The 16,256-nt window shown below is 43.9% G+C and overlaps 1 protein-coding gene across 3 annotated transcripts in view; it reads left to right on the top strand.

The window, feature by feature from the left end:
- The window catches only part of LOC106574019 (beta-1-syntrophin), an 85,338-nt gene that overhangs the window by 52,348 nt on the left and 16,734 nt on the right, over positions 1-16,256 (top strand). For all 3 annotated transcript variants that reach the window (XM_082959274.1, XM_045696710.2, XM_082959276.1), the window contains exons 3-4: positions 7,274-7,481; positions 15,355-15,491. In XM_082959274.1, coding sequence (XP_082815400.1) covers positions 7,274-7,481; positions 15,355-15,491 — 345 coding nt within the window. The remainder of the gene's footprint in view (positions 1-7,273; positions 7,482-15,354; positions 15,492-16,256) is intronic.

Here is a 16,256-nt window from a genome sequence, read left to right as displayed (position 1 = left end):
CTGGTCTTTATACAGTCATTTAGACAGGCCTGGTCTTTATACAGTCACTTAGACAGGCCTGGTCTTTGTACAGTCACTTAGACAGGCCTGGTATTTATACAGTCATTTAGACAGGCCTGGTCTTTGTACAGTCATTTAGACAGGCCTGGTATTTATACAGTCATTTAGACAGGCCTGGTCTTTATACAGTCATTTAGACAGGCCTGGTCTTTATACAGTCATTTAGACAGGCCTGGTCTTTATACATTCATTTAGACAGGCCTGGTATTTATACAGTCATTTAGATAGGCCTGGTCTTTATACAGTCATTTAGACAGGCCTGGTCTTTATACAGTCATTTAGATAGGCCTGGTCTTTATACAGTCATTTAGACAGGCCTGGTCTTTATACAGTCATTTAGACAGGCCTGGTCTTTATACAGTCATTTAGACAGGCCTGGTATTTATACAGTCATTTAGACAGGCCTGGTCTTTATACAGTCATTTAGACAGGCCTGGTATTTATACAGTCATTTAGACAGGCCTGGTCTTTATACAGTCATTTAGACAGGCCTGGTCTTTATACAGTCATTTAGACAGGCCTGGTCTTTATACAGTCATTTAGACAGGCCTGGTCTTTATACATTCATTTAGATAGGCCTGGTATTTATACAGTCATTTAGATAGGCCTGGTCTTTATACAGTCATTTAGACAGGCCTGGTCTTTATACAGTAATTTAGACAGGCCTGGTCTTTATACAGTCATTTAGACAGGCCTGGTCTTTATACAGTCATTTAGACAGGCCTGGTCTTTATACAGTCATTTAGACAGGCCTGGTCTTTATACAGTCATTTAGACAGGCCTGGTCTTTATACAGTCATTTAGACAGGCCTGGTCTTTATGCAGTCATTTAGACAGGCCTGGTATTTATACAGTCATTTAGACAGGCCTGGTCTTTATGCAGTCATTTAGACAGGCCTGGTATTTATGCAGTCATTTAGACAGGCCTGGTCTTTATACAGTCATTTAGACAGGCCTGGTATTTATACAGTCATTTAGACAGGCCTGGTCTTTATACAGTCATTTAGACAGGCCTGGTATTTATACAGTCATTTAGACAGGCCTGGTCTTTGTACAGTCATTTAGACAGGCCTGGTCTTTATACAGTCATTTAGACAGGCCTGGTCTTTATACAGTCATTTAGACAGGCCTGGTCTTTATACAGTCATTTAGACAGGCCTGGTCTTTATACAGTCATTTAGACAGGCCTGATCTTTATGCAGTCATGTAGACAGGCCTGGTCTTTATACAGTCATTTAGACAGGCCTGGTCTTTATACAGTCATTTAGACAGGCCTGGTCTTTATACAGTCATTTAGACAGGCCTGATCTTTATGCAGTCATTTAGACAGGCCTGGTATTTATACAGTCATTTAGACAGGCCTGGTCTTTATACAGTCATTTAGACAGGCCTGGTATTTATACAGTCATTTAGACAGGCCTGGTCTTTATACAGTCATTTAGACAGGCCTGGTCTTTATACAGTCATTTAGACAGGCCTGGTCTTTATACAGTCATTTAGACAGGCCTGGTCTTTATTGTCACGTCCTGGCCAGTATAAGGGTTAATTAGTGTTGTAGTTTGGTCAGGACGTGGCAGAGGGTATTCGTTTTATGTGGTTCGGGGTGGTGTGTTTGTTAAAAGGGTGTTTGATTTAGTATTTCCGGGTTTTGGTTTATGTTTGGGTATTTCTATGTTTAGTCTAGTGTGTCTGGTTCTATGTTGAGTTAATTGGGGGTGGACTTCCAATTGAAGGCAGCTGTTTGGTGTTGCCTTTGATTGGAAGTCCTATATTAGTTGGGTGTGTTTGTCTTGTATTTTGTGGGAGATTGTTCTGTGTTTCGCCTTGTGCCTTACCAGACTGTTTTTGTTGATCGTTCGTGTTTAGTTATTTTTGTACGTTCATTTTGAAAGCAAATAAACATCAAGATGAGCCTGCACATACCTGCTGCGTTTTGGTCCTCCTTCACCGACGACACCCGTGACATTTATACAGTCATTTAGACAGGCCTGGTATTTATACAGTCATTTAGACAGGCCTGGTCTTTATACAGTCATTTAGACAGGCCTGGTATTTATACAGTCATTTAGACAGGCCTGGTCTTTATACAGTCATTTAGACAGGCCTGGTCTTTATACAGTCATTTAGACAGGCCTGGTCTTTATACAGTCATTTAGACAGGCCTGGTCTTTATACAGTCATTTAGACAGGCCTGGTATTTATACAGTCATTTAGACAGGCCTGGTCTTTATACAGTCATTTAGACAGGCCTGGTCTTTATACAGTCATTTAGACAGGCCTGGTCTTTATACAGTCATTTAGACAGGCCTGGTCTTTATACAGTCATTTAGACAGGCCTGGTCTTTATACAGTCATTTAGACAGGCCTGGTATTTATACAGTCATTTAGACAGGCCTGGTCTTTATACAGTCATTTAGACAGGCCTGGTATTTATACAGTCATTTAGACAGGCCTGGTCTTTATACAGTCATTTAGACAGGCCTGGTCTTTATACAGTCATTTAGACAGGCCTGGTCTTTATACAGTCATTTAGACAGGCCTGGTCTTTATACAGTCATTTAGACAGGCCTGGTCTTTATACAGTCATTTAGACAGGCCTGGTCTTTATACAGTCATTTAGACAGGCCTGGTCTTTATACAGTCATTTAGACAGGCCTGGTCTTTATACAGTCATTTAGACAGGCCTGGTCTTTATACAGTCATTTAGACAGGCCTGGTCTTTATACAGTCATTTAGACAGGCCTGGTCTTTATGCAGTCATTTAGACAGGCCTGGTCTTTATACAGTCATTTAGACAGGCCTGGTCTTTATACAGTCATTTAGACAGGCCTGGTCTTTATGCAGTCATTTAGACAGGCCTGGTATTTATACAGTCATTTAGACAGGCCTGGTCTTTATGCAGTCATTTAGACAGGCCTGGTATTTATGCAGTCATTTAGACAGGCCTGGTCTTTATACAGTCATTTAGACAGGCCTGGTATTTATACAGTCATTTAGACAGGCCTGGTCTTTATACAGTCATTTAGACAGGCCTGGTATTTATACAGTCATTTAGACAGGCCTGGTCTTTATACAGTCATTTAGACAGGCCTGGTCTTTATACAGTCATTTAGACAGGCCTGGTCTTTATACAGTCATTTAGACAGGCCTGGTCTTTATACAGTCATTTAGACAGGCCTGGTCTTTATACAGTCATTTAGACAGGCCTGATCTTTATACAGTCATTTAGACAGGCCTGGTCTTTATACAGTCATTTAGACAGGCCTGGTCTTTATACAGTCATTTAGACAGGCCTGGTCTTTATACAGTCATTTAGACAGGCCTGGTCTTTATACAGTCATTTAGACAGGCCTGGTATTTATACAGTCATTTAGACAGGCCTGGTCTTTATACAGTCATTTAGACAGGCCTGGTATTTATACAGTCATTTAGACAGGCCTGGTATTTATACAGTCATTTAGACAGGCCTGGTCTTTATACAGTCATTTAGACAGGCCTGGTCTTTATACAGTCATTTAGACAGGCCTGGTCTTTATACAGTCATTTAGACAGGCCTGGTCTTTATACAGTCATTTAGACAGGCCTGGTCTTTATACACTTATTTAGATAAGACACACAAACATTATCACTCAATACAAACACATGCTAGGTTGTGATAGTGTGTTAGATGAACCTCTGTGTTTAGTGACTTATATCTGATGTGTCTTGGGACTGACTGGATAAAACATTCACTACTTTGATGGTTATATTGTCATGTTTGTTACTGTCGTTCTACTGTTGGTGTGATACTGCAACACTGACAACAGAGGTAAGACCAATGTGCTGTAAATGTGATATTTCATTTTTTAAAATGTTATATCAATTTGCACAAAAGAAACCTGTCTTTGCTTTGTCAATATGGGGTATTGTGTGTAGATAGATTTTTTTTAATCCATTTTAGAATAAGACTGTAACGTAACAAACAGTGGAAAGAGTCAGGAGGTCTGAATACTTTCTGAATGCTCTGTATATGAGCCATATTGTCTCTTCATTAAGTAGGTTAGCTGTAGTCTAACCCCTCAGTGACTGATTTCCTGTTCATAGTGTGGTTCACCTCACAGACCAAAGAGCATAGACAGAGTACTAGAACGGTGGGACAATCCCTTTCTAGTCAACTTACCATGGCTCTGAGGGCCTTCCCCTTCTAGTAATTCTATTTCTATGCCACAGCACATTGGTCTTACCTCTGTTGTCAGTGTTGCAGTATCACACCAACAGTAGAACGACAGTAACAAACATGACAATATAACCATCAAAGTAGTGAATGTTTTATCCAGTCAGTCCCAAGACACATCAGATATAAGTCACTAAACACAGAGGTTCATCTAACACACTATCACAACCTAGCATGTGTTTGTATTGAGTGATATTTACTGGCGTCACTACAATGTTTTGGTCGTCTATTAAGTACTTCATGGTTCAGCACGTAGCTCACAACAACAGGCTAACCTTCAGTTACTTTAGAGTTACTTACTGGAAGATACTGCTACCACACAAACACACATGCTGCTATCTGAGATGTTCCTGATGTCTTGTCTGCAGGCTTGTTGTAGCTGACTGGTAGAGAGGAGCAGAGATCTCGTCACTAGTGGAAATGTAAACAGCTGTTAGGTGAGAGACGTCCACACTACCCAGCCAGGAGAGGAGAGAGTTTCCTGTACGTTTCAGCGTTTTATTTAGCTGTTAAACAGCTGTTAGGTGAGAGACGTCCACACTACCCAGCCAGGAGAGGAGAGAGTTTCCTGTACGTTTCAGCGTTTTATTTAGCTGTTAAACAGCTGTTAGGTGAGAGACGTCCACACTACCCAGCCAGGAGAGGAGAGAGTTTCCTGTACGTTTCAGCGTTTTATTTAGCTGTTAAACAGCTGTTAGGTGAGAGACGTCCACACTACCCAGCCAGGAGAGGAGAGAGTTTCCTGTACGTTTCAGCGTTTTATTTAGCTGTTAAACAGCTGTTAGGTGAGAGACGTCCACACTACCCAGCCAGGAGAGGAGAGAGTTTCCTGTACGTTTCAGCGTTTTATTTAGCTGTTAAACAGCTGTTAGGTGAGAGACGTCCACACTACCCAGCCAGGAGAGGAGAGAGTTTCCTGTACGTTTCACCGTTTTATTTAGCTGATAAACAGCTGTTAGGTGAGAGACGTCCACACTACCCAGCCAGGAGAGGAGAGAGTTTCCTCCCTCATCAGACAGATTTACTGCATATCTCTCTCTCTGTCTCTCTCTCTCTCTCTCTCTCTCTCTCTCTCTCTCTCTCTCTCTCTCTCTCTCTCATTTATTGTAGGACTATAAATAGACTAGGCTTAATATTGACTGATTTAGTATTAACTTAGGACGTCATAGAGAGTAAAACGATGCTAAAGTGTAGTTTTCTCATGCCTATTTTAGCTTGAGATATTTGCCTTTTGCGAGCAGTTTTTTTCCTCTCAAATAAAAAGCAGTTTGTCAGTGGAAAACGAACAGGCAGACAGACCATCATTGACCAGGAAAGGCATTGAAAGATTTGCCACACATTGAGTCCACTTTCTAAATCTGGCCTTGGCTTCTTTAATGGCTCAGCAGTTAGTGTCCCATGTTGGACAGATGACCTGGATGTGGATGGGCCTTGAATGGGGAGAACACACCTGGGTTCAAATACTATTTAAAGTCTTTCAAATATTTCAGTTGTGCTTGATTGAGCTTGTAAGTGCAATGCCCACCCATCTGGCACTCCAGGCAGACTAAAGCAAACGCTGGAAGTTTATAAAAGGATTCCAAATAGTCTTTGAACCCCGCAGGTCTGGGGGAGAGCTTGGGCCTGTTTCCATGAACCTCTCTGTCTGTCTCTGTCTAACTAACGTAAACACTTCAGCTCCCTCCATATGACATCTGGCTTCTGTTCCTCCTCAATCAACTCTCTGGTTTCTATTTTTAACTGTGGCGGGGGACTGGGGAGTGGGGGAGGGTTGGTGAGGGACTGGGGAGTGGGGGGAGGGTTGGTGAGGGACTGGGGAGTGGGGGGAGGGTTGGTGAGGGACTGGGGAGTGGGGGAGGGTTGGTGGGGGACTGGGGAGTGGGGGAGGGTTGGTGAGGGACTGGGGAGTGGGGGAGGGTTGGTGGGGGAGTGGGGGGAGGCTTGGTGAGGGACTGGGGAGTGGGGGGAGGGTTGGTGGGGGAGTGGGGGGAGGGTTGGTGGGGGAGTGGGGGAGGGTTGGTGGGAGACTGGGGAGTGGGGGGAGGGTTGGTGGGGGAGTGGGGGGAGGGTTGATGGGGGACTGGGGAGTGGGGGGAGGGTTGGTGGGGGAGTGGGAAGTGGGGGGAGGGTTGGTGGGGGAGTGGGGAGTGGGGGGGGGGGGTTGGTGGGAAGTGGGGGGAGGGTTGGTGGGGGAGTGGGGGGAGGGTTGGTGGGGGAGTGGGGAGTGGGGGGAGGGTTGGTGGGGGAGTGGGAAGTGGGGGAGGGTTGGTGGGGGAGTGGTAGGTGGGGGGAGGGTTGGTGGGGGAGTGGGGGAGGGTTGGTGGGGGAGTGGGGGGAGGGTTGGTGGGGGAGTGGGGGGAGGGTTGGTGGGGGAGTGGGGGAGGGTTGGTGGGGGCGAGTAGGAGACAGCACCTGCAGTTGATGTAGTGGTTTGTGACATCATGATAACATGGTCTCCCGCTGTCTCTGATTAATGACAGGTAGATTTATCAACAATGGTCATATTCAAGTCCCAGGTCTGAGGTGAAAACAGTTTCCTTCAACCTTGTTCATTTTATTTATTTTTGTTGTTAGCTGAATGTATTCATAATATACTTAGCTAATGTTTCCAATGCCAAAAGGCTTGAAACTTACTGCACATCCCACAAGAAACAAACCAAACGTTATCAACCCATGATGAGTAAGCATGTGTGGAAATAAATACATACCCCGGTACACAGGGCTAGGTACATCAAAGGAAATGTTTATCTCAGCCAGAAAAAGAACAAGAGACACTGTGTGAAACAGTCTTTTAGTGGTGCTGGGATCATTTCCATTCACTTAGGACATCATCAAGCACACAGGGGCCATCTTCCTTTCCCTTCAAAGGGAAGTCGCCTTTGTTGAACTGAAGAAGCCTTTTCTCATGTCCACTGAAAGCTGTGCCATGGGAGCTATTTGCCTGTGACAAAACAAATTCACAGCTTTCTCAATGTCTTCCTGTCTGTTTGTGTTCTCCAGGCAGTTAGAGCTGCACTCTCCGGACGCCAAGCATACTGTGGTGTTACGGTGTAAAGACACAGCCTCGGCCCAGGCCTGGTTCGAGGTCATGCAGTCGGCGACCTCTAACCTCATCAACAAGGTCATCACAGAGGTCAAAGAGCACACAGGAAGAACAGGAATCGCAGGGAGCAGAGAGATCAGACAGCTGGGCTGGCTGGCTGAGAAGGTAGGAGCTACTCTGTACTTTATTGAATGTTGGTGCAGGAAAACACCTCAAATAAACGTGCTTACCTTTAATCAGATGAATAATATGCATTCACAGCCCACCTTCTGATAATAACTCATATGTGATTTTTGTGAGGCAGTTATACGATGGTGAGCCAAGCATTCTAGGAACCTCATACAGTATAGCTGATGCAGTAGTTTCCAACAGAAGAAGCCTGGATGGGGGCTTTGTAGTGTTCCTTCTATACAGTACAGCAGCTATTTATCGCAGGTGACTTTTCCCCCCTCCTCGTCCTCCTCTAAATCCTCTTTCATCACTCTCTTATTAGTCAGGGCCTGCCTGGCAGAGAGAGAGAGCGAGACGGCTAATACTGAGTAGACTACAGCCCTGTACTTTGGGCAGTCAGTCAATCAGTCAGCTAGTCAGTAGGTCAGTCTGCCAAGCCAAGCCAAACCAAGCCAAGCCAGAGGATGCTTTCCAGGCTTCTTAATGAGTTCCTCTTTTATTACTGCCTGCCTGCCCCATTGTGAGTCACAAATGGCACCCTAGTGCACTATATAGGGAATATGGTTCCATTTGGGATGCAGTTTCTGGAGTCTGTGAATAATTATAAGGGACTAAAGCCTTTCAGCGTGTGTGGAGTGGAGAGGTCTGCCTAGGCTTCGCCTGCCGTCCAAGTTCCTTTGCACATCGTCAATCTGACGCACTCAGGAGGCTGGAGTCTGAGTCTCTACTTAGCTGTGTGATGGTCAACACACTACAGGCTGGAGTCTGAGTCTCTACTTAGCTGTGTGATGGTCAACACACTACAGGCTGGAGTCTGAGTCTCTACTTAGCTGTGTGATGGTCAACACACTACAGGCTGGAGTCTGAGTCTCTACTTAGCTGTGTGATGGTCAACACACTACATGCTGGAGTCTGAGTCTCTACTTAGCTGTGTGATGGTCAACACACTACAGGCTGGAGTCTGAGTCTCTACTTAGCTGTGTGATGGTCAACACACTACAGGCTGGAGTCAGTCTCTACTTAGCTGTGTGATGGTCAACAGACTACAGGCTGGAGTCTGAGTCTCTACTTAGCTGTGTGATGGTCAACACACTACAGGCTGGAGTCTGAGTCTCTACTTAGCTGTGTGATGGTCAACACACAACAGGCTGGAGTCTGAGTCTCTACTTAGCTGTGTGATGGTCAACACACTACAGGCTGGAGTCTGAGTCTCTACTTAGCTGTGTGATGGTCAACACACTACAGGCTGGAGTCTGAGGCTCTACTTAGCTGTGTGATGGTCAACACACTATAGGCTGGAGTCTGAGTCTCTACTTATCTGTGTGATGGTCAACACACTACAGGCTGGACTCTGAGTCTCTACTTAGCTGTGTGATGGTCAACACACTACAGGCTGGAGTCTGAGTCTCTACTTAGCTGTGTGATGGTCAACACACTACAGGCTGGAGTCAGTCTCTACTTAGCTGTGTGATGGTCAACACACTACAGGCTGGAGTCTGAGTCTCTACTTAGCTGTGTGATGGTCAACACACTACAGGCTGGAGTCTGAGTCTCTACTTAGCTGTGTGATGGTCAACACACTACAGGCTGGAGTCTGAGTCTCTACTTAGCTGTGTGATGGTCAACACACTACAGGCTGGAGTCTGAGTCTCTACTTAGCTGTGTGATGGTCAACACACTACAGGCTGGAGTCAGTCTCTACTTAGCTGTGTGATGGTCAACAGACTACAGGCTGGAGTCTGAGTCTCTACTTAGCTGTGTGATGGTGAACACACTACAGGCTGGAGTCTGAGTCTCTACTTAGCTGTGTGATGGTCAACACACTACAGGCTGGAGTCTGAGTCTCTACTTAGCTGTGTGATGGTCAACACACTACAGGCTGGAGTCTGAGTCTCTACTTAGCTGTGTGATGGTCAACACACTACAGGCTGGAGTCTGAGTCTCTACTTTGCTGTGTGATGGTCAACACACTACAGGCTGGAGTCTGAGTCTCTACTTAGCTGTGTGATGGTCAACACACTACAGGCTGGAGTCTGAGTCTCTACTTAGCTGTGTGATGGTCAACACACTACAGAGCAGACCCTCTGGAGTTCAGCATGCTAATGTGATCAGATATCAGAGAGGAGAGGAGGGGAAGGGGAGAGGAGGAGAGGAGAGGAGAGGAGGGGTAGAGGAGATGGAGAGGAGATGAAGGGGAGAGGAGGAGAGGACAGGAGAGGAGGGGTAGAGGAGATGGAGAGGAGAGGAGATGGAGAGGACAGTAGAGAAGAGGAAAGGAGAGGAGAGGGAGAGGACAGGAGAGGAGGGGGAGAGGACAGGAGAGGAGGGGGAGAGGACAGTAGAGGAGATGGAGAGGTGGGGGAGGAGAGGAGAGGGAGGGAGGGGATCCTTGTTTTACAGCCTTGTTGAGGTTGCTCTGTGCAACTGTCCTGAGCCTGGCTTTAACCACAGACTTTATATTCACTCTCATACTATAGCCAATTATACTGTGGCAGCATTTTAAATTGAATGATTGTTACACACTAATTATGTGGTTGTGTAGGCTTTAGTTAGATCTACGTTTGTGAGCCTGTATATGGTGTTTTAATATGGTTACTTGGCAACATGTGTTGGTAATGTTATAGGATTGACCTATGGCCACCAGAATCATATGTTCTCATAACTAGCTGAGGACCTCATAGTGAGACGAGGCTTATAGTTATGAGGATTGTGCTGTAGCAAAGCTTTCATAATGAGGATTGTGCTGTAACTTTCATAATGAGGATTGTGCTGTATCTTTCATAATGAGGATTGTGCTGTAACTAAACGTTCATCATAAGGATTGTGCTGTAACTAAGCTTTTATAATGAGGATTGTGCTGTAACTAGGCGTTCATAATGAGGATTGTGTTGTACCTTTCATAATGAGGATTGTGCTGTAACTTTCATCATTAGGATTGTGCTGTAACTAAGCATTCATAATGAGGACTGTGCTGTAGCAAAGCTTTCATAATGAGGATTGTGCTTTAGCAAAGCTTTCATAATGAGGATTGTGCTGTAGATAAGCTTTCATAATGAGGATTATGCTGTAACTTTCATAATGAGGATTGTGCTATAACTTTCATAATGATGGTTGTGCTGTAACTTTCATAATAAGGATTGTGCTGTAACTTTCATAATGAGGATTGTGCTATAACATTCATAATGAGGATTGTGCTGTAACTTTAATAATTAGGATTGTGCTGTAGATAAGCTTTCATTATGAGGATTGTTCTGTAGTTAAGCTTTCATAATAAGGATTGTGCTGTAACTAAGCTTTTATAATGAGGATTGTGCTGTAACTAGGCGTTCATAATGAGGATTGTGCTGTAACTAAGCTTGTATAATGAGGATGATGCTGTAACTAGGCGTTCATAATGAGGATTGTGCTGTAACTCAGCTTTCACAATGACAATTGTGCTGTAACTAAGCTTTCATAATGAGGATTGTTCTGTACCTTTCGCAATGTGGATCGTGCTATAACTTTCATAATGAGGATTGTGCTGTAGCAAAGCTTGCATAATAAGGATTGTGCTGTAACTAAGCTTTCATAATGAGGATTGTGCTGTAACTTTCATAATGAGGATTGTGCTGTAGCAAAGCTTTCATAATGAGGATTGTGCTGTAGCAAAGCGTTCATAATGAGGATTGTGCTGTAATTTTCATAATGAGGATTGTTCTGTAGCAAAGCTTGCATAATAAGGATTGTGCTGTAACTAAGCTTTCATAATGAGGATTGTGCTGTAACTTTCATAATAAGGATTGTGCTGTAACGTTCATAATGAGGATTGTTATGCTGTATAATGTTATGCAAGCCAGTGTTGTATTGGGTGTCTGGGAGTTGAGAGTTTAGCTACAGGCCAAGATGAATAAACTGTATAAAGTGCCTTCCTGTGAAAAATAACGAAGATATTGTTACTAAGACTTAGTCACAGAGAAATGCTGAAGACATTCAAGGTTGTGTCTTTGCTGTTTGTAGTAGTATGTGCTTATCACTCTTGCTAAATTGTATTTTCTAGTCCATAACATTCCCTCCATTGCACCAGTAACCCCCATGCAAATGACAACAGCAGTCTGTCATGCTGTGTGGTGTGTTTTCTCCAGACAGAGAGTATTCTAGGGAGGGGAGGGGAGTCAGAGAGGAGAGGAGAGGAGGGGGAGAGGAAGGGAAGGGGGAGAGGAGGCAGGGGGAGAGGAGGCAGAGAGGAGAGGAGGCAGAGAGGAGAGGAGAGGAGGCGGAGATGAGAGGCAGAGAGGAGGGGAAGGGGAGAGGAGGGGAAGAGGACAGGAGAGGAGGGGGAGAGGACAGGAGAGGAGGGGGAGAGGACAGTAGAGGAGATGGAGAGGTGGGGGAGGAGAGGAGAGGGAGGGAGGGGATCCTTGTTTTACAGCCTTGTTGAGGTTGCTCTGTGCAACTGTCCTGAGCCTGGCTTTAACCACAGACTTTATATTCACTCTCATACTATAGCCAATTATACAGTGGCAGCATTTTAAAATGAATGATTGTTACACACTAATTATGTGGTTGTGTAGGCTTTAGTTAGATCTACGTTTGTGAGCCTGTATATGGTGTTTTAATATGGTTACTTGGCAACATGTGTTGGTAATGTTATAGGATTGACCTATGGCCACCAGAATCATATGTTCTCATAACTAGCTGAGGACCTCATAGTGAGACGAGGCTTATAGTTATGAGGATTGTGCTGTACCAAAGCTTTCATAATGAGGATTGTGCTGTAACTTTCATAATGAGGTTTGTGCTGTATCTTTCATAATGAGGATTGTGCTGTAACTAAACGTTCATCATAAGGATTGTGCTGTAACTAAGCTTTCATAATGAGGATTGTGCTGTAACTTTCATAATGAGGATTGTGCTGTAACGTTCATAATGAGGATTGTTATGCTGTATAATGTTATGCAAGTCGGTGTTGTATTGGGTGTCTGGGAGTTGAGAGTTTAGCTACAGGCCAAGATGAATAAACTGTATAAAGTGCCTTCCTGTGAAAAATAACTAAGATATTGTTACTAAGACTTAGTCACAGAGAAATGCTGAAGACATTCAAGGTTGTGTCTTTGTTGTTTGTAGTAGTATGTGCTTATCACTCTTGCTAAATTGTATTTTCTAGTCCATAACATTCCCTCCATTGCACCAGTAACCCCCATGCAAATGACAACAGCAGCCTGTCATGCTGTGTGGTGTGTTTTCTCCAGACAGAGAGTATTCTAACACAGTGTGGTGTGTTTTCTCCTAGACAGAGAGTATTCTAACACAGTGTGGTGTGTTTTCTCCTAGACAGAGAGTATTCTAACACAGTGTGGTGTGTTTTCTCCTAGACAGAGAGTATTCTAACACAGTGTGGTGTGTTTTCTCCAGACAGAGAGTATTCTAACACAGTGTGGTGTGTTTTCTCCTAGACAGAGAATATTCTAACACAGTGTGGTGTGTTTTCTCCTAGACAGAGAATATTCTAACATGGTGTGGTGTGTTTTCTCCTAGACAGAGAGTATTCTAACACAGTGTGGTGTGTTTTCTTCCAGACAGAGAGTATTCTAACACAGTGTGGTGTGTTTTCTCCTAGACAGAGAGTATTCTAACACAGTGTGGTGTGTTTTCTTCCAGACAGAGAGTATTCTAACACGGTGTGGTGTGTTTTCTCCAGACAGAGAGTATTCTAACACGGTGTGGTGTGTTTTCTCCAGACAGAGAGTATTCTAACACAGTGTGGTGTGTTTTCTCCTAGACAGAGAGTATTCTAACACAGTGTGGTGTGTTTTCTCCTAGACAGAGAATATTCTAACACAGTGTGGTGTGTTTTCTCCTAGACAGAGAGTATTCTAACACAGTGTGGTGTGTTTTCTCCTAGACAGAGAGTATTCTAACACAGTGTGGTGTGTTTTCTCCAGACAGAGAGTATTCTAACACAGTGTGGTGTGTTTTCTCCTAGACAGAGAGTATTCTAACACAGTGTGGTGTGTTTTCTCCAGACAGAGAGTATTCTAACACAGTGTGGTGTGTTTTCTCCTAGACAGAGAGTATTCTAACACAGTGTGGTGTGTTTTCTCCAGACAGAGAGTATTCTAACACAGTGTGGTGTGTTTTCTCCTAGACAGAGAATATTCTAACACAGTGTGGTGTGTTTTCTCCTAGACAGAGAATATTCTAACACGGTGTGGTGTGTTTTCTTCCAGACAGAGAGTATTCTAACACAGTGTGGTGTGTTTTCTCCTAGACAGAGAGTATTCTAACACAGTGTGGTGTGTTTTCTCCAGACAGAGAATATTCTAACACAGTGTGGTGTGTTTTCTCCCAGACAGAGAGTATTCTAACACGGTGTGGTGTGTTTTCTCCTAGACAGAGAATATTCTAACACAGTGTGGTGTGTTTTCTCCAGACAGAGAGTATTCTAACACGGTGTGGTGTGTTTTCTCCAGACAGAGAATATTCTAACACAGTGTGGTGTGTTTTCTCCTAGACAGAGAATATTCTAACACAGTGTGGTGTGTTTTCTCCAGACAGAGAGTATTCTAACACGGTGTGGTGTGTTTTCTCCAGACAGAGAATATTCTAACACAGTGTGGTGTGTTTTCTCCTAGACAGAGAGTATTCTAACACAGTGTGGTGTGTTTTCTCCAGACAGAGAATATTCTAACACAGTGTGGTGTGTTTTCTCCCAGACAGAGAGTATTCTAACACGGTGTGGTGTGTTTTCTCCAGACAGAGAATATTCTAACACAGTGTGGTGTGTTTTCTCCCAGACAGAGAGTATTCTAACACAGTGTGGTGTGTTTTCTCCTAGACAGAGAATATTCTAACACAGTGTGGTGTGTTTTCTCCAGACAGAGAGTATTCTAACACGGTGTGGTGTGTTTTCTCCAGACAGAGAATATTCTAACACAGTGTGGTGTGTTTTCTCCTAGACAGAGAATATTCTAACACAGTGTGGTGTGTTTTCTCCAGACAGAGAGTATTCTAACACGGTGTGGTGTGTTTTCTCCAGACAGAGAATATTCTAACACAGTGTGGTGTGTTTTCTCCTAGACAGAGAGTATTCTAACACAGTGTGGTGTGTTTTCTCCAGACAGAGAATATTCTAACACAGTGTGGTGTGTTTTCTCCCAGACAGAGAGTATTCTAACACGGTGTGGTGTGTTTTCTCCTAGACAGAGAATATTCTAACACAGTGTGGTGTGTTTTCTCCCAGACAGAGAGTATTCTAACACGGTGTGGTGTGTTTTCTCCTAGACAGAGAGTATTCTAACACAGTGTGGTGTGTTTTCTCCAGACAGAGAGTATTCTAACACAGTGTGGTGTGTTTTCTCCAGACAGAGAATATTCTAACACAGTGTGGTGTGTTTTCTCCCAGACAGAGAGTATTCTAACACAGTGTGGTGTGTTTTCTCCTAGACAGAGAATATTCTAACACAGTGTGGTGTGTTTTCTCCAGACAGAGAGTATTCTAACACGGTGTGGTGTGTTTTCTCCAGACAGAGAATATTCTAACACAGTGTGGTGTGTTTTCTCCTAGACAGAGAGTATTCTAACACAGTGTGGTGTGTTTTCTCCAGACAGAGAATATTCTAACACAGTGTGGTGTGTTTTCTCCCAGACAGAGAGTATTCTAACACGGTGTGGTGTGTTTTCTCCTAGACAGAGAATATTCTAACACAGTGTGGTGTGTTTTCTCCCAGACAGAGAGTATTCTAACACGGTGTGGTGTGTTTTCTCCTAGACAGAGAGTATTCTAACACAGTGTGGTGTGTTTTCTCCAGACAGAGAGTATTCTAACACAGTGTGGTGTGTTTTCTCCAGACAGAGAATATTCTAACACAGTGTGGTGTGTTTTCTCCAGACAGAGAATGAGAAGCAGCAGTGGAAGCCAGTGCTGGTGATGGTGACAGAGAAAGACCTGCTCCTCTATCACAGCCTTCCACGCATGAAGGCATCCTGGCACAGCCCTGCACACACATACCCACTGTTAGCTACACGGTACGCTACACACACCCTCTCTCTGCTAGCCACAAGAAAAATAGCTGCTGCTATCCACACAGTAAGCAAAAGACACCGTCTTCCTGCTAGTCAAATAGCAAAACACATTTATCTTATCTTAGCCACATGGTTAGTAGCATCCACCCTGAACAACCCAACCATGACCACATGGTAATCCTCCGCCACTCCAAACACACCTACCCTTTATTGGCCAAGCAATAATCAGAACACACATACCCTCTATTGGCCAAGCAATAATCAGAACACACCTACACTCTATTGGCCAAGCAATAATCAGAACACACCTACACTCTATTGGCCAAGCAATAATCAGAACACACCTACACTCTATTGGCCAAGCAATAATCAGAACACACCTACACTCTATTGGCCAAGCAATAATCAGAACACACCTACACTCTATTGGCCAAGCAATAATCAGAACACACATACCCTCTATTGGCCAAGCAATAATCATAACACACATACCCTCTATTGGCCAAGCAATAATCATAACACACATACCCTCTATTGGCCAAGCAATAATCAGAAGATATCTACCCTCTATTGGCCAAGCAATAATCAGAAGACATCTACCCTCTATTGGCCAAGCATTGATCAGAAGATATCTACCCTCTATTGGCCAAGCATTGATCAGAAGATATCTACCCTCTATTGGCCAAGCAATAATCAGAAGACATCTACCCTCTATTGGCCAAGCAATAATCAGAAGACATCTACCCTCTATTGGCCAAGCATTGATCA

This window comes from Salmo salar, chromosome 02 (assembly GCF_965601325.2).
Source record: "Salmo salar chromosome 02, fSalSal1, whole genome shotgun sequence".
NCBI classification, from domain to species: Eukaryota; Metazoa; Chordata; class Actinopteri; order Salmoniformes; family Salmonidae; genus Salmo; species Salmo salar.
Note: the sequence above shows the minus strand (reverse complement) of the source record. Positions and strands in the feature narration are given on the sequence as shown.